Source organism: Pinus tabuliformis, chromosome 2_2 (assembly GCF_031772625.1).
Source record: "Pinus tabuliformis cultivar Carrire ecotype Pingquan chromosome 2_2, CPIR1, whole genome shotgun sequence".
Lineage (NCBI taxonomy): Eukaryota > Viridiplantae > Streptophyta > Pinopsida > Pinales > Pinaceae > Pinus > Pinus tabuliformis.
In genome coordinates, this window is record NC_142300.1 from 115,732,237 (window position 1) to 115,751,679 (window position 19,443).

At 43.7% G+C, this 19,443-nt stretch overlaps 1 protein-coding gene across 10 annotated transcripts in view; it reads left to right on the forward strand.

Moving 5' to 3' along the window:
* Positions 1-18,943, forward strand: part of LOC149191631 (uncharacterized) — an 83,869-nt gene extending 64,926 nt beyond the window's left edge. For 4 of the 10 annotated variants that reach the window (XM_089404374.1, XM_089404375.1, XM_089404369.1 and 1 more), the window contains 2 exons: positions 16,740-16,848; positions 17,090-18,943. In XM_089404374.1, coding sequence (XP_089260500.1) covers positions 17,102-18,430 — 1,329 coding nt within the window. In that variant the 5' untranslated portion in view covers positions 16,740-16,848; positions 17,090-17,101 and the 3' untranslated portion in view covers positions 18,431-18,943. Of the gene's footprint in view, positions 1-15,934; positions 16,027-16,739; positions 16,849-17,076 lie in introns of all 10 variants that reach the window. The other 6 variants (XM_089404372.1, XM_089404373.1, XM_089404370.1 and 3 more) reach the window with 3 other exon arrangements.
* Positions 18,944-19,443: the final 500 nt, after the last annotated feature.

The window sequence follows — 19,443 nt, forward strand, 5'->3', positions numbered from 1 at the left end:
TCTTTTTCCAGGGAAAAGTGAAGGTGACTGATAGTATGCTCCATATCATGTATAACTCCCTGGCTATCCGTCTTTAGGGATTGAGCCCAGGATTTAAGACAACTTTTTAGTCTTCTAATATTTTTCTCCCATATCGATATTAGGCTGCTTTCCACCCAGGGGCGCCAAGACTAAGAAACTACCTCATGGAAGTTAGGGTGTTGAATCTAGATAGGACTGAATCTGGAAGGGATGGGGCCATAGTTCACAAGAGGAGAGAGATCAAGTCTAATTGGGTGATGGTCAGAACCATCCCAAGGGAGAATGGAGGATTTTATTGAGATATTGCAGCAAAGAAAATCATCCGAGATTAGGAATTGGTCCAATCTGGTAGTAATTTGGGGCTTTCAGTTTTCTTGGGGGAGGACTTCAATACTACCCTAAATAGTTGGGAGAAATATGTTAGAAACTCAGAAAGGCAAAAAGATTTTCTTATTCTTGATAATTACTTGTGATGTTTCTTGTTATTATGATTTTTTATATCTTCTTTTTTTTAGTTCATCAAGCAATTACCAAAGCAACAACACATAAAACAATAGACACCAAATGTAGGCATTATGCCAGGGCAAAATCCCCTTTGAGGGGAAAACCCAGTCAAGAAATTCTTCCTTTCAATAGTATTCTTTGAGGCTCTTCACCCTAGACAAAGACCAGACCTTCCCTCCACACCAAGTCAACTTCCTAGAATTTCGACCCCTTTCCATTAACTTCGACTAGGCAGCAACTTCCGACAACATGCATCTTCCGGCAGTAGTGAAACTTGGAAGACTTCGATCTCCCAATCTAGGGCATGAAATAGGGAGAGAGAGGCACCAAAATTTCGATTTTCTTCTTTTCCTTAGACTCCACCGAACTCGCACTTCTTTTGGCTTCCCAATTTCAGACTTCACACTTTTCTCAGCTACAAGAGATATCGAACATCTTGTGAGAGAGTGTGTTCCAAATGAATTTGATTCACTTGTATCTATAGGCTCCATGTGAGGTCGAATTAGTGTCCTTAGGCTGACTTGATTTCTAGGTTGACATGGCGCGGAGGATACATAAATTATATTTGACTTAATACTTAACCTTTTTACATGGTTCGAAAGCCCAAGAATGGGTCTCTTTAAAAGTACAATGACTCTTTTGACTCAGAATAAATCCTAGAAGTCCTCAATGGGGACTTTGACCTAAAACATGGTGACCCAAGCATGAAACCCATGTTTTAATAAGTCACAACAATAATAATAAAGATTCTTTTCTTTATTCTTTTGACAAGTACATTACAAGATGACTCAAATACATTAATGAAGAACGAAACTAGTTACATTTTCCAACAAAAAAAAATGGGATCACCTGTCAGAGACCCCTTTCAAGAACTAATGGAAGATTTTATGTCACAGGCTAAATTGCTAGACATTAAACCAACTAGATTCAAATATACCTAGAACAATAGGCATGTTGCTCCATGTTAACCCATCTATCAAATTTTGAAAGGAATCAAATCCCTTGAGCAATAAAGTTATTGATCATTTAAGGTGGATCTAGGATGGTTGTAGTCTCACTTATGACTCAAATCGATAGTTATGTAGATCTGGAGAGGTACGTTACAATTTTGATTACTATCAAGATATTTGTATTTGCATTGTAACAATATTTCTATCTAAATATCATACCTATAACATTTATATCTATGTCTAAATCTGGTATGTCTCCTTTTAATGTTATTGGAACGAACCGATGATCGAACCAGAAAACCTTTTGGACTGGGAACCAGTCGAAACCGGACCAGAACCGGTAAAAAAACCGAATAAAAAAATGGTTGACCAAAAAACACATAAAATATTCAAATTTTAATGAAAAACATATATTTTCATGTGCATCCATATGAATCCAAACCATTTATGCACAAATAAGCAAAGTTCTCATTTATATAGCATGTGAGGGTGCACATAACCAAAATAGCATCGAGTGCAATGCATCTCTGAACCAAAAATACATCAACAAACAAACTCTATATGGCCTCTAGCATCCCAAAAAAATAATGCTACAACAAATACCTACCTATCATCAAAATCCTTTTGCCTATATTGGGATATTCGTCACCAATATCATCCTCTAAGCATTAAAATAAGATCGAAAAAACATAGCATGTCAAGTCAAGATTATTGTAATGTCCCAAATGGAACAATTTGGGGTTTTCTCAAAATTTTAACTCATAAATACTTCAGATAAATTTTCCATTCATAAACAAAAGATTTCCATGTAAAATAGAACAAGAGAATGCATGCAGATCAATCATACAATGAGCAGAAATATTCTCAACTTTTATTATAATGTATAAACTGGGGTTTTACATGTTGGAATAACAAAAATCGCTGAGATAGAACTGGCCTCAAGGATCTGCTCCAATGCTGCACGAGTCCTCCACCAAAACTAAACCATACTACCATTGCTAAGCTCTCCTGTTAATTTTGGATGAACTCACCAAGGGGAGATGGGTACTCGCCTAATCTCACTAAATCACCCGAGCGTTTCCGTCCTGGGCTACCAATGGAGTAGAGAACGGGGTTTTCAACCTCTCATACAAGAAACAATATCAAATCCAAGATGTCTCCAAATGACCTCCTTTTTTATAGATTTGATGGATAGATCTCCAAGCCTCTAGAAGCATCTTATTTTATTATTCTATTATTATTCTAGAAGCTCCTCCATTGACTTTATCTTAAGTGACCTCTTAATTTTATTTTATTTCACTTAAGTCACTTTTGGTCCATTTACTCCAGTTAATTATTTTTTTCCATAGTTAAATGACTAATTAAAGTCATTTTTAATTAGGGAAAATGGTAAATCGCCCACCATACTCTCTTCAACCACTCGAAGTCACTTCTCAACATCCCATCCTGTAGATCTTCTCGTTCTGGTTCCAACGAGCTATTACACTAAGTTGTTCCATCAATTAATCTCCCCGGAATGCCACCTCGAGCATAATTAATTAAGTTAGGCCCCATAATAATGCTATTTTTTGAAAGTTGTCAGAATGCGACGAAACAAAAGGCAAGCTGTGCAGATGATGAAATATACCAAGCAAATGCCATCAGATCCCTTGAAAACTCCTCAAAACTCCATCGGAACTCCCGATGACATAAACCTGTTCCATTGACCTGGCCATCCCCTGCGTGGAAATCCACCCTGGCTGTACTATGGAGGAAAATAAAAATGGGGACATTACAATTTTGTTTGAGTGATGGGTACATTTTTAGTAGAGTCATGATAGAGAAGTTCGGCAACCAATGCCACTAACATCAATCTACATTGAGGTTTGGTGCTCTTGATTAAATACTAGTTCCATACCCTTGTACATGACAAAATATTATGGGAACACTGCAATCCCCCCAATCCTAAAATCCTGAAAAACGGTTAAGTCTGCTGGATTTTGAGTGAGATCTAAAATTCTACTTTCTCCATATGAAATCCAATGAGGTCGGAACCACTATCAAACATCCAGAGTCATTTCATGGTAATGTTAAAAATTTAAGTAAAAGTGAAACGTCACTTTTACTTTAAGAATTTAACATTACCATGAAATGCATAACAATACCAGGGCCATAGGCTTCAATATTAGGCTTCTCCACTCAAACATTCTTACTTCTTAAAAAAATTGTGTTTGGAACATCTTTGGTCGGATTGTACAAAACCGGTTGGTTCAGTGAAAAATGGCCGATTTAGTATTGAACCGGCCGGTTCCATTACGGAACCGGCCATTTCCAGTTCCGAACCTCGAACCGGACCGGTTTGGCCCCCAAATCGGTCGTATCGACCCATTTCACCGGTTCCGATCCGGTTCTGATAACACTACTTTTTATCTCTCTAAATATCAGTTTTTATGGTAGGTGTACATACTACTCTCTCTCTCTCTCTTGTGTATATATAGAGACATTTTCATATATTTTTTTAAATTGACATTTTATGATGTAAGCGTTACCCCACATACATTGACAACATCTGTGTCATACTAGCTTGGATCCGGGAGCTGAAGTTTCACAATTGTCTGAGCAAGGGAAGCAGTGGTTCCATCACTTCCTTTTTAGCAGACAATGTAGTTTCTGGGCAGCGTGGATCATTTCTGGAGCAGCAGTTGGGCAACCCTCAGATCATCATTTGCTCACTTGGGTTTTATCACGCTTGTCCTTGGAAACAAGCCCAGGTGCACCATTCCATTCACTGTTGTATTTGCCCCATGATGATTTAATAAAATGGCTCAGAAGTTCTCTATTTCGAACGTTTTCATGGGTGTTTGGTGATTACATCTTATTTCTGATTGTTGGTTTCTCTGCTTTGTTTATTACTGAATTTCCTAGTTAGGAACATTAAAGTGGTATTAGAACGTAGGTCATGAGTTCGATACACCCCTGACTCACTTTGGGGGTGAGATTGTTGGACATTGGATACACCAATGCTCACCATATGTTTCACAACATGGACTAACCGCCTCTCATGGATCCTTATCTGTGGCGATGTGATCGTTGACTAACACCTGCGGGTTTAACGACAATCGTGACTCACAATAAGTGGTATCGGAGCCCAGATCTTGGCTCAGTCGTGGCGAGTTTCTCCTATTAGAGAAGGGGACTAGCAGAGTATTACATACAGGAGGCAGAGGTACCGAAGCAAAGAAAGAGAGTTGGAGATCACTTCAGACATTGAGGATAGGGGAAAGGCAGTAGTAGTAGAGGAAGACATGGGAGAGCCCAAGAGCAGGGAGGAGATGGCCTTTGATAGCCTCTTGAAGGCTTTGAATGATCTTGCGAAGAGGAAGAAGGAAATGTTAGAGGAGACCAAAATGCAGAACCGAGAGAGAATCACTCCTAGGGGATTCCTGTTTGGGGAGACTTCATGGGCCTCTCAACAATTCGACCATCCTTCACCCACAGCACAACCTCCGTCAGCGAGTGGGCCAACTCAAGCCACACTGCTCTCTTTCGTGCCTTTTGCACAGGGTGAACTAGCAGGGGCCGAAGACCCTTCACAGATGGGAGAACACTTCAGAGAATGGCAGTCCATGGGTGCAGACTTCAAGGAAGCACTCTCTTTCAAAGATTTCTGCAAGCTCAAGCAGAATGAGAAGAGCAAGGGTTATGGAGGACAGGGCACGCAGAGCTATGAGTTGTAGAGGACGATAGGGAGGATGTACTTCCCCACGTACGATGGCACTGCCAAGTGCACTGCGCGGACATGGGTTGAGAAGATGGACACTTATTTCCAGCTTAACCGGATGACAGAGCTGGAAGCCATCAAGATGGCCACGCTGCACATGGAGGGGGAAGCCCACAACTGGTGGTTTCATGGCTTGGCTACCTTGGGGCATGCCAATGTGACTTCATATGAGGATTTCACCAGGAGGGTGGTGGAGCGCTTTGACCGAAGGGCTTCGGAGGCTCACTACAGGGAGCTAACCCAATTTTGACAGAAAGGCAACCCATAACAATACATATCGGAGTTCCTGAGAGTCTCAGCGATGGTGCCGGATATCTCAGATGCTCGGAGGGTATACACCTTCATAGAGGGCTTACTCGAGCCCTTGCGTGGATTGGTGAAGTCACATAGACCCTCCACGTTGCAGGAAGCAGTTATGTGTGCCACAAATTTACAGGGGGCCATCCCCAAGACACAAGCACCCTTTCCTACACGTACCCCCTAGCTCCAGAAGGGGAATGATACTAGATCCCCACCTCAGAGAACTGCCCAGGGACGAGGGCAACTGGATGATGAGACACAGAAGGACCTCAGGAGGACCCTGTGCTTTACTTGTTGGGAGCCTTGGGCACCAGGCCATTGGTGCACAACTGGCAAAGCACATTACATTGAGGTCTTCTCAGATAGTGACCAGGAGGACGAGGTGGAGCAGGAGTGTGATATGGGAGACACTGAGAGTCCAGTAGAGGAAACCACGACCACCACCTCCACAGGGGGGGTATCCGTCGCCCCATCCGGGGGAGTCCTTGCTTACTTGTGCGGGTCCCCAAATTTCTGACATTGAGGATCAGAGGCACGATACATGGGCAACGGGTGTCAGTTAGTTGACAGTGGGGCTACCCACAACTTCATAGATGCCCATTTGGCTTAGAGGAGGGGCCTCACCACGACCGAGTTTGAGGGCTTTTCAGTCTTGGTGCCGGGTGACCGTACCATGCAATGCACTCAGTATGTGCCCGGTTTGACGGTGGTCATGGGGAACTACTCTATGACAGACCATTTCTTTGTGGTTGAGGTGCCAGACACCAATGTGGTGATGGGTGTCTAGTGGCTGTACTGCCTTGGACGAGTTACCACTGATTGGAAGAAATTGGAGATGGAGTTCAATGGCCTGGATGGCAAATCGGTGGTCCTTAGAGGCATGCATTCGTACCCACCACAGACACTCTCAGCGCATAGGATGGAGGCAGATCTGTGACATGGAGACATAGCATGGGCTGTAGAGCTGAGGATTTCAGAGGTTGGAGGGCAAGCCCAACCACCACCTCTAGACATATAGGGCTTGTTAGACAGGTACTCAGTGGTATTGGGGATATCCTGCCAGGGCAGCCACCAGATAGGGGATTCGAGCACACCATCGAGCTGGAGCCTGGTGTGCAAGCAATGATTACCACCCCTTATAGGCATCCTAAGGCCTATAAGAACGAGATTGAGTGGGCCATCAAGGAATTGTTGGCATTGGGCCACATCAGGCCAAGTTCTAGTCCCTTTGCTTCTTCAGTGGTGCTGGTGAAGAAGAAGGATGGAACCTTGCGATATGCATTGACTATTGGGCCCTCAACAGGAAGACATTGAAGAACCGATACCCCATACCTCGCATCGATGAGTTGATGGATGAGCTTAGAGGAGCCAAGTACTTCTTTAAGATAGATCTACGTTTGGGGTACCATCAGATCAAATGAGGGATCAGGATATCCCCAAGACAACTTTTCGATGTCATTATGGGCACTTTGAGTTCCTGGTCATGCCCTTTAGGTTGATCAACGTCCTGACTACCTTTCAGTCATGTATGAACCATGTATTCTGGAGGTAGTTGAGGAGGTTTGTATTGGTTTTCTTCGATGACATATTGATATACATCAGGACTTGGGAGGAGCATCTCTAACACTTGGAGAAGGTGCTACATATTTTGGAGGAACAACAATTCTATGCCAAGCTATCCAAGTGTGAGTTTGGCCTGATCGAGATGCTCTACTTGGGGCATAGCATTGGCACAGATGGGGTGAAGGTCCATGAGGAGAAGATATGAGCTATCCGTGATTGGCCGGTACCTAGAGATGTGACAACGCTGAGGGGCTTCTTGGGTATCTAAACGTATTATCGGAAGTTCATCAAGGGGTTTTCGCAGTTAGTAGCTCCCCTCACGGATTTGACAAAGAGAGGGGCCTTTGCATGGACAGATGGGTCACAAACAACTTTTGACCGCCTGAAGGAGGTGATGAGCAGTTGTTCAGTATTGGCACTTCCAGACTTCTCCCAGCCCTTCACCGTGGAGTGTGATGCATCCGGGGAGGGAGTTGGGGCAGTGCTATCTCAGGATGGGCACCCCATTGCTTTCGAGAGTCAGAAGCTTTTACCCCATGAGAGGTCATATTCTATATATGACAAGGAGATGCTGGCCATTATGCATGCTTTGGCCAAGTTTCGGTAGTATTTGGTGGGTAATAGGTTCCGAGTGAAGATTGATCACAACAGTCTTTGTCACTTCATGGGGCAGCAGGCCTCAACGACATACAACGGAGATGGGTCAGCAAGGTGCAGGCCTATGATTTCGACATAGAGTATGTGCTGGGAAAACACAATGTGGTGGTTGATGCCCTATCCAGGAGACCTGCAGGCCTATCAATCATGAACATTTGCCATGATTGGAAGGCTCAGTTATTGGTTGAGTACTCTAAGGATAGGAGGGCATGCGAGATTCTGGAGGGAACCCATGCAGATGAGCGCTATTGGGTAATGGACGAGGTCATCTACTACAAGGGGCGTATATTTCTAGTTCCCAACTCGCAATTGAGGGAGAGAGTGCTCCAGGCAGCACATGACTTGCCATTGTCAGGGCATCATGGGTTCAGGAAAACATACATGGCAGTCAGGGAGCGTTTCACATGGAAGGGCCTCAAGGGGGATGTGTCACGCCCCTACACTTGCGGTAGTTTTCCAACCGCTTATAGGGAGGTGCGGCACCACCGAACGCTTTCTTTTCACCAATACTGACATTCATGGACTACGCCTACTTTCACTTTAACATTACTTAGCTTGTGTTTCGCAACCAAGTAAACATGCAATTATCCTTTATACTTAATGAAGCCTATACTCATTCATTATCCATAGCAATCATAACAAGAACATCAACAATTGCAACAAGTATAAAGGGGAGGGGCAACTCTGGAACAAGTCTGCCCGACAATATATTATAATCAGTCTTTCTTCAATAATACAATACGAGTAATGCTTGGCAAACTCCAAGCCAATACTTAGTTTCTTTTACAAAGCAGGCATAACAGCCTTTACAATGAGCATGTGCACGTTTTGCACAAGAGTGGGTGCTCACCCGAGTCACCAAGACACTCTACCAAAACCCGGCACAAAACTGCACTTAGAACGACCTTGGACGCACCTCGCCCAACCCACAATCGGCTCTAAGTATAGACCAACTTGCGCACCTTAGAACTGCGCATGAGCTATGCGCATTCCACTCTTGGACTGCGCCCTTTTACCCCTGCTTCTCTCTAGAAGTGCGAGCTCCAAGTGCGAGTTGTTGGATGCCAAATGAATCACAACGCAGGTTTATATATACACATGTTATCATGGGTGGTGGCACTCCAGCCGACCCCCAAACATGTTTTAATGCACACCCCAAATGCGCACTTATGTGGTCGGCCTTGCCTTCGTGCAAGACTCCTCACGCCAAGGTAGAAACTCTCCATTCGCTCCACGCATTTTGTTAAGTGTCCCAACGCTCTCAAGTATTGTCGCATTTCCTCCACAACATTGTCGCATGTCCGGTTAGCGCGCGCCCTCCCGCGCCCTCGTGCACGGCGACTTCGCCCGGTTCCCGTCGCACCATTGTTCGGAGGCCTTACATCCTCCTCCACCTGAAATCGTTGTCGTCCTCGACAACATACCATCCCAGTAGCCATCCACCAAGATCACTATCCATGATGTCGATTCCTCCGCATAAGGCAAACATCCCTGCAACATATGCAGAACTCCATCTCCATCATGTCCCACCTTAGTGACCAACTGCCACCAAGATAACCATACCAAGGTATACACCTCTACGGTGTGCTCTTCATCAGATATCGTCTCGATCCATGGTTATCGACACAATCTCCACTGCAACATCTCGTGTCGACCTCATCATGTGTCCCTCCTCCATGTAGTCTCTCTGTTAGATGCCAACACGTATGTGTTACCATATCTCGACTAATGCCAACATATCCCTGCCATGTGTTGACTCGTCTCGCCTCATGCTAACGTACCTCCGCACATTGGTACCCCTCATGACTCAAACTAGTCGGGTGATCAGTCCAACCATACGCCCAAACCATAAGAATGCACATCCTTATGTCATCACAAGTCTTTCCCTGACTTCTGCTACGTCTCGGACTCATCAAGAATCTATCTATCATCCCATGCTCAGGTCCATGGAAACCCCATCCCATCTGCAACATGCTCCATATAATCAACCCAATGTCCATGACTCAAGTTTTCCATGATGTCCAACCCATGTAGACTCCATCCCAACCTCTGGCCATCTGCATCCAAGTCTGCACTTGTCATAACGAAGCCTCCTTCAAGGCCCCTTGTAAAGTTGGTGTGGTTCCTCCCTATCAAGGCCTCCACACCAACCTTCCTCCAAAGGTTATCTATAGAGAAAGGAAGGCCAGGAAGTTTCCTCCCTGACTCTCATCCACCCATATGTCAGATTGATGTTGTGTCCTCAAGTATCTATGCACAGCCTCAATCTCCTCACATGTACATCCAAGCTCACCTAGCTTGTCCTTTGTCAACTGAAAGTCATATATGCCCATGGCATACCCGCAAAAGTCCACTATCCCAGCAGGATCTCTACCTCCATCAACCACTGCCTCTGAAGTAGTACTCGGACTCCCTTCATTTGCAACTCCATCGTGAAGATCATTAGTACAAGATGCTCCCAACAAGTGTCTCCATGTTCGTGAGGTTGTCTTCTCACTTCCTTCATTCTTCTTTCCAGCTCTTGCAACGAAGTCCACCAACTTCCTTTCCTTCGCTGTTTGAGTCACACTCCCAAGTCCTCTTTGCTCCACATCCTCATGCTTCACATTCGGATCTTTGGGATACAAAGTCATAGAAGCCATCCTTGGTCTATACCCCAAGCAACTTCTTCTATTCATCGGTACCATCATGGTCTTCCCTTCAGCTGTGATCAAGAGAATGTCCCGGTCCACCATTGGTATGGCTTGTGCAAGCTCCATAAAGTCCAGCCCCAACACCATAGAATAATCATCCATGTCCACAACTCTCAAGTCCAACTTTCCAAACCACGATCCTACTTTCACTTGAGTGTCCTTCAACACCCCATCAACAGCTCTAATGGTAGAGTTGACTGCTTTGAAAGCACTCCATTCCCTCTCCATCTTTGCTTTCTTCCCAAAAGACTTTGCTGCCTTCCTGCTTAAGAAGCTATGAGTAGCCCCCGTATCCACCAAAGCTGCAAATCTCTTGCCCTTCACGGTCACCTGCACAAAACTTAGCTTCAAGGAATCACCTTCCTTTGTTGGCTTTGTCTTGCGCCTTACATCAGCAACCTTCTTCAAGAAATCGGCCTTAGAAGTGTCAATTGGCTCATGCTCCACCTTCACATTCCTCCTAAGGTACTTCACCTCCTTGCTTGGCTCCTCTAAGCAACCCGATCCTGGTCCAGCTTGACTTCCTTCAAGCTTGCCCTTCATCGCATCTTGCTCAAGTGCACCAACCAAGTGTCCACTGACCAAGTTCATAGAACTAAACTTCCTAATATCTTCTGGATGCTCTTGGTATTGAGTTCCCAACTTGTCAATGTAGTCGAGCTCTTCCTGCCTAATCACAACAACCTTCTTACCAAGAAGCTTCTTCTTTATCTCTTCCTCAATTTGCTTGATTTCGGCCTCCACCCTAGCACTTTCCTTCCTCAACCGGGCTCTTTCATCAAAGAGCTCTTGAAGATCAAGACCACTTCGTTGGATCTCCTCATCAAGTTCCTTGAGTTCAATATTTGTCGTACTCCCGCATTGGCTCCTGAGTTCTTCAAGTTCCCTTCTTAGTTTCGAACAGCTCTCCCGAATCTTCATGTTTTCAGCCTTCATCGCAACCCAGTTAGAACTCCATCGACTCATATGTTCCAACACTTCGTACCAGAGAGCTTCAACCGCACTATGGCTAGATTCACCTTCCGTAGGTTCATCTACCATTACTGCCTTTTCAGCCTTCTCCATGTTCACCAAGTCAACTGCAACCTGAACCAACCCTTGTTCCACTTGTGTGAAACGGTTTCCTTCACCTGCAAGCACCCTTTCCACGTCACGAGTAACCCTGCTCAACGGCTTCAAACCGAAGTCTTGTTCTCACCTGTCAAGTGTATACCGGCTTCAATGCTTCAACACTTGAACTTGTTCACAAGCTTCAAACCTTTCACGAGCAAACCTACTCTGACACCAGCTCAAACCGAGCTCTGATACCAACTGTCACGCCCCTACACTTGCGGTAGTCTTCCAACCGCTTATAGCGAGGTGCGGCACCACCGAACGCTTTCTTTTCACCAATACTGACATTCATGGACTACGCCTACTTTCACTTTAACATTACTTAGCTTGTGTTTCACAACCAAGTAAACATGCAGTTATCCTTTATACTTAATGAAGCCCATACTCATTCATTATCCATAGCAATCATAACAAGAACATCAACAATTGCAACAAGTATAAAGGGGAGGGGCAACTCCCGAACAAGTCTGCCCGACAATATATTATAATCAGTCTTTCTTCAATAATACAATACAAGTAATGCTTGGCAAACTCCAAGCCAATACTTAGTTTCTTTTACAAAGCAGGCATAACAGCCTTTACAATGAGCATGTGCACGTTTTGCACAAGAGTGGGTGCTCACCCGAGTCACCGAGACACTCTACCAAAACCCGACACAAAACTGCACTTAGAACGACCTTGGACGCACCTCGCCCAACCCACAATCGGCTCTAAGTATAGACCAACTTGCGCACCTTAGAACTGCGCATGAGCTATGCGCATTCCACTCTTGGACTGCTCCCTTTTACCCCTGCTCCTCTCTAGAAGTGCGAGCTCCAAGTGCGAGTTGTTGGATGCCAAATGAATCACAACACAGGTTTATATATACACATGTTATCATGGGTGGTGGCACTCCAGCCGACCCCCAAACATGTTTTAATGCGCACCCCAAATGCGCACTTATGTGGTCGGCCTTGCCTTCGTGCAAGGCTCCTCACGCCAAGGTATAAACTCCCCATTCGCTCCACACATTTTGTTAAGTGTCGCAACGCTCTCAAGTATCGTTGCATTGTTGTTCCATCTTTCGTCGCATTTCCTCCGCAACATTGTCGCATGTCCGGTTAGCGCGCGCCCGTTGTGCGCTTGCGCGCCCGTCCGCGCCCTCGTGCACGGCGACTTTGCCCGGCGCCCATCGCACCATCGTTCGGAGGCCTTACAGGATGTGTTGAGGCACGTACAAGATTGTGAGGCATGTCAGAGGAACAAGGGGGAGCTGATTCATCCCCCGGTTTATTACAACCTCTCCCCATCCCCGAGGGGAAATGGGAGAGTATCTCCATGGACTTCATTGCTGGGCTCCCCACAGTACAGGCCAAGGATTGCATCTATGTAGTAGTTGATCGGTTGACCAAGTATGCCCACTTTTTTTCCATCCCGACTCGATATTCTACTTCACAGGTTGCAGAGCTGTTCTTCAGGGAGGTCTTCCGGTTACACAGGCTTCTTAAGAACATAGTGAGTGATCAGGACAACATGTTCATGGGGGGATTCTGGCAGGAGCTCTTCAGGTTGGTTGGTACTGAGCTCACTTCTAGCACGAGCTACCACCCCCAGGCAGATGGCCAAACTGAGCGAGTTAATCAGTGGCTGAAGGGGTACCTGAGGAACTACATGACTGGGCAGCAGAGGGCTTAGATTCGATGTTTGTACTTGGGCGAGTATTGCTGCAACAACACCCATCACATGTCCGTCGGTATGACTCCTTTCCCTGCCTTGTATGGTTATGATGCATTATCTTTTGTTGACATTGTTTTTGGAGACAGCCAGGCCCCAAAGGTGAAAGATTGGATCCTAGAGAGGCAAGACATCCTTAAGGCTCTCAAGGATAACTTAGTGACAACGCAAAATTAGCAGAAGATGTACGCAGATGGGCATTGAATTGAGAGACATTTTGAGGAGGGGGAATTGGTGTACCTCCGGTTACAGCCATATAGACAATCCACATTGAAGCAGAAGGGAGCCGAGAAGCTACAACCATGTTTTTATGGGCCGTACAAGGTAGTCAGACGAGTTGGGGAGGTGGCCTACGAGTTGGAGTTGCTTCTGGGGAGCAGGGTTCACAACATATTCCATGTCTCATGCCTCAAAAAGGTGCTAGGAAAACAGGCGACAACAACAATTGAGTTAACCCCATTGGATGATGAGGGCCATTTGGTTTTGGAGCGTGAGGCCATTCTGGAGAGACGAGAGTGGAAGCTGAGGAGCAGGTGCATTAGAGAGTTTTTGGTGCGTTGGAAGAACCTGCCGGATGAGGATGCCACATGGGAGGGTGAGCACATTCTGGAGCACCCAGCGCTGAAGTTGCTTGAGGGTAAGCAACATTTGGGAGGGGAGGACTGTCATGTCCCTTCCCAAATGGATTTGTAACAGGTTTTGGTCTCTCCCCAATTTTGTATAAAATTTTGATAAGTAAAGGACCCAAGCAATTTTGACTTAGGGACTTAGGAGAAATGAAGGCTAGATTAATTTGCTAGTGGAAGGTGGGGGCCACCCACGTGGGAAAATGCATTGGGCAATTCGAATTTCCTTAGAGGGGAAATCGTATGGCTTGTGGAGGGGCCCACATGAGGAAGAGGAAGGCCCACAAAGTTATAAGGAGGAAGAGCTCCTCAGTTGAGCATTTATTCATACTTGCACATCGAATTCACTTGCTGTTTGCTTGAGCTGCTTAGCCGAGTCAACTGGATGTTTCGCCCCGAGTCTCTCAGGCGAGAGATTCAACCTTACCTTTGGGGGACTACGAGTGCCACCCTAGGAAGGCATTTTTAGAGTACCTTGAGGAACACCGGGGAAGATTCATAGTCCGCACACTCAGCCCACAAACCAACAGTGCGTATTTTTGGGCCACGCAGAGAGGGGAACACGCAGTTGTGAACAGGGGTTCATCTAGGCAGCACTTGCCAGAGAAAATCCGGAGGGTTGGAGTATATAAGGAGTCCAGCCTTGGGAGGAGTTTTGGAGCAGGTGGGTGCAACATTTGGGCAGTTCGAAACTCAGCCTTGGAGGACTGCGCAGAGGGCCAGACTGTGCATCACGTGGGCATTGAGGGAGAGAGCCACAACACTAGGATCAGATCAGAGAAGGGTGGAAATTCATAAGGGATAGCATCTCAGTGATTTGGGGCAGTTTTGGAGAGCTTTCCCAGCACCTTTCAGGCAGGCCGAGTTTGCCAGATTGAGGAGGAGGATGGTCTCCTTGGGGGTCGAATTTCAGGGGTCTGAACTAGGCCAAACCCTTCCTGGGTTTTGGTGGGTTTTGGCTGAGGATTCGGGAGCTCAAGTTTCATAATTTTCTGAGCAAGGAAGCAGTGGTTCCAGCAGTTCCTTTCTAGCAGACAGCGCAGTTTCTGAGCAGCGTGGATCAGTTCTGGAGCAGCAGTTGGGCAGCCCTCAGATCATCATTTGCTCACCTGGGTTTTGTCACGCTTGTCCTTGGAGACAAGCCCAGGTGCACCATTCCATTCACTGTTGTATTTGCCCCATGATGATTTAATAAAATGGCTCAGAAGTTGTCTATTTCCAGTGTTTTCGTTGGTGTTTGGTGATTGCATCTCATTTCTGATTGTTGGCTTGTCTGCTTGCTTTGTTTATCACTGAATTTCCTAGTTAGGAACATTACAAATTTTTAAACTGAGGATTCATGGGTTTCACTTATGGTCAGTGGCCAGCACATTTTGCAGCTTTTCTTATTGTTTAAATACCAGTCAGTATATTTCTTGTCATTTCCATTGTTTGATGCCATTTTGGGGTACCTCTAATCATAATTTTAAAACTTGGAACGGGTCTTCAAATCAGCCACCTATCAAATAGGGTTTTGAACTGGAACCAGATCGACTTGGATTGAACCAGATTCAATGAACCAATTCTGAAAAATTTACATAAATAAATAATTTTTAAGATTCCAAATCAAACAGAGACAGAATATGCAAAGCTTGCTCACCTATATACCATGTAAGGGTGAATATATCAAAATTCTGAGTGCAATACATATCAGCAACAAAATACATAATCAATGAGGCTCTAAATGGCCTCTAGAGTCCAAGAACCATGCTACAAGCGACTGGGCCACTGGCCTACTACAAATCACTGATCAACATGATCACTCATCAAATTCATCAACACTAGTAGAAATGTGATCATCAACGAGAGCTACATAAACATCATCTGGCTCAGGGTCTTCAGACTCCTCGGATTCCTCAACCTTATAATATAGTAGAAAAAATTTAACATGCCTAACAAATGGTTTTGGTTTGAGTGAAGGGTTCATTTCCTCAACCTTGTAACATGGTAGAAAAAGCTGAACATGCCTAACAAATGATTTTGGTTTGACTGAAGGGTAAATTTTTGTTAAGGCCATGGAAGAGGAGTTCAACAATCAATATCACCAACATCAGAGGAGTTCCACAATCAATAGCATCAACATCAAGGTACATAAAGGGCTTGGTGCACTTGATTAAATGCCAATCCCATACCCTCGTACATGATAGAATTGAATGAAAATGTTGCAATCCTACCAATCTTAAAATTCTGAAAACTATTTTTGTGTGGGACATGAAATTCTACTCTCTCCATATGAAGTTCAATAAGGTATGGACCACTCTCAAAAATCCTGAAACAATTAATGGTAATGCTAAAAATCTAAGTAAAAGGATGTAATGTTACCATTCATTGCCAGCTTTGCTAGGACTTCGGAGTTAAGTTTTCTGTTTAGGATTTAGGCCTAGGGTTTAGGAGTTAGGTTTTTATGGCATGACTAGTTGAGGACGAGACTGGCCGGTTCGGACTGGTTTGGTACTAAACTGGTACAAACTGGTCCATTGGTCTGGGCTGGTGGCCAGTTTGAACCCTGGCCCTATCCAACCTGCCAGTTTGAACCAGGCAAATTTTTAAAACTATGCTTGTAATATAGCTGCTATAATTTATTTTTCATTTCTCATATTTCCTTGTGGATTAGACTCTCTTATTTACCTCATCTAGATTATATATCTTTCTTCATTTCTTACTCGAGTTTCTGGAGTGAATTTGCTCAGATGTTGGCATCCAGTAAATTGAATGACATTAGGACACAAAATTTCTGATGATGCAGTTTTCTGGAATGAGGTTGGTTTTGTTTACTTTTGGGAATCTCTTACTGTTGCAGGTAGCCAAGGGAACCCCCTTTTGATGATGATAATATTATATAGAACTTTTTGGAGTGATACAAGGGAAGGTACATTGCCAGATTGAATGCCTTGATGGGTAAAATGAAGGTTGGTATTTACCGTGTTAATATTTTCAATATATTGGTGAATAAGGATGGACAATATAGAGACTTGCACTGCATATGGTATTTCTGAGTATGTTACTTCATCTTTTTGATGTCTGGTGTCTTTATTTGTTATGTTTTATGCATTACATAAATTACCCTTATTGCTTCTTTCTTTTTCTTGAATGATACAAATCAATGATATTTCTGCAGATTCTAATCTTGACTTCAGTTTTTCCTCACAGATAAATTAGAGGATGTCTTCCCTTGTGCGTGCTGAATCTTCCTCGAGAGTATGGAATACATATGTGAAAGTGATGTGTCTTTGCCCACAGGAATGCTCATATTGGCCCCTTTCTTCCAGGACTGTCAAAGAGATGAAAACCAGGGAATACTGTAATGGCTCTGCTTTGAATCATGATCATAGATACCACCAAAAGAAACAGATAAAAGATGACAAATTGTCTAAACAGGATGAAAGTACCTCTTCAATCCTAGGTAGCTTGGGAAAGGGTCTTAGAAATGTCGACCTGATAGATGAAAGGCTGGCCAAAGTAGATGACAATTCAGTTGTTTATGATGTCAGGATCAGGCATGAAATGCAAGAATTTAAGTGTAGTGCTCAAAATGTTATTGCCTCTAGGTTGCCAATGCAGAATTCATGGGCATTAAACGATTCTGTCCAACATGCACTTCTTTCTGAACCAAGTGAAAGAGATTCTATAACCTTTGATTCATTGAAGGTGGTTAGTGAATATTTGAGGCTTTCAGTCCAGCAGAGAAGATTGGTCAGAAAAGCAATTTCACGTCAAGTTATTCAATATGATAATTGGAGGAAGGCCCTGGAAGAGTTAGTAAAACAACTTGATACAGATCTGAAAGCAATTGATAAACCATCAGAAGCATTGCAAGTTGGAAAGGAGGCAACTGCAAGATGCACCCAGTTGTTCAGCAAAAGTTTGCATCTATCCGAAACCCCTTCCTGGGTAAAATTGATTTCTGACAAGAAAGTTCATGTTCCAACTGCAAAATGGGGTGATATTTTAGAATTGTTTGAGGTAATCTCAGATGCATTGAGAGGTGTTGAGACTCTTAAATTCTACATTACAAAAATAAATGGCATGAAGGAGGGTCTCTGTCATATTAAAGACGTCCAGCTTGACAATAACATTAGTCTTCAACAGATGCATGATCGACAATCCTTTGTAAAGCATAAACTCTCTCAAAACTTGGGATATACATCCAATTGTCTGTTCACTCTTCTCATTTTTTACTTATTTCAGAGTATTGGGACTATCAAAGTGGATATTTCTGGGGGACTATATGGTGGAAGAGATGACAATCTTTACATATGCATGGGTGAGATAATAACATCAGCTGATAAAAAAATGCTGTGGAGAGCTATCAAGCACTTGGACAAGGCTTTAAGCCTGGTAAAATTTATATACGAAACAGCAGATATGAGAAAATCTTTGAAATTAGAGGGACACGTTTGGACCGTTGGCACCCAAGAAAACATGCTTGAGTATAGAGGAAATTCCTTTTTCATACATGGGATTGAGAATCCAAATAAATCTCTGTATTAAGCAGCACGTTGCCTCTCCCCATATTGATTCCATTATTTTTGTCCACACTACTAAATAGATTTAAGCAAATTATAGGTATGTTAGCATGCTCTCTACTAATTATTATTGCATAAGGGAGAGTGGCAAACATCTTTTCAGTGGTCATCATTCCATTTTGGCAGAGGCGAAGTGTCTGAGTAAAGCACAACCGAATATATGATTTCTGTAAACATTTAACGGTTTCAGCCCCCTTCATGCATAGATTTTTCTGTAAATGCATGTAATAATCAGATTGCTACAAAGGAATTCTGTTTGTTAGCTTTTGGTTTTCATTATGGAGGAATGATAAGTTGGGTTCACAGAGAGAAACTGACCTGATAGATTGACAAAGATGCAACTTGTTGGGATTTGTTACTACCACTTAAGTACAAATCTAAGATCAGTAATGAGCAAGCACATTATATTTTCTTCATGTCACATTCCTGTCATAATGTATTCCTCTAGAAGAAAGAAGGAGACATGCATTATCCATTATATGCAGAATGTGCCTGTTGAAGATCAGTCTGTGTGCTAGTCTTTTCAGAACAAATGAAAACATTAAAAATAACTTAGATTGGATTGTCAATGAATGGACAGACTCATGGTAACTTTGCAGGAATAGAAAGCTATGCAGACTGATAGTAATGTCAAGGTGCTCATTGGTGACTCTAACCATGCTTAAGAGTAAATGGAATCAGCTTGAGCACCTTTTTGGCCCAGCTAGAAATCCTCTATACATTTAACGCCACAATAGATACTGCTTTTTGATCTTACAATTTTGAAAAAAAAATATTGAGTTTCAGCTTGAAAATAATGCATCAAATATTTATATTAGCCCACAGGAGGCAGCTCAATTGGTGATTGCCATGTTGTGTATCATGTAAATTTTGAGATTGAAGGTTCAAATCCCACCATGGGTGCTTACCCCCAAAAAAATGCATCAAATATTGATATCGTGCTCATTATAACTTGTAATTTAAATCTATGTTCTGCAG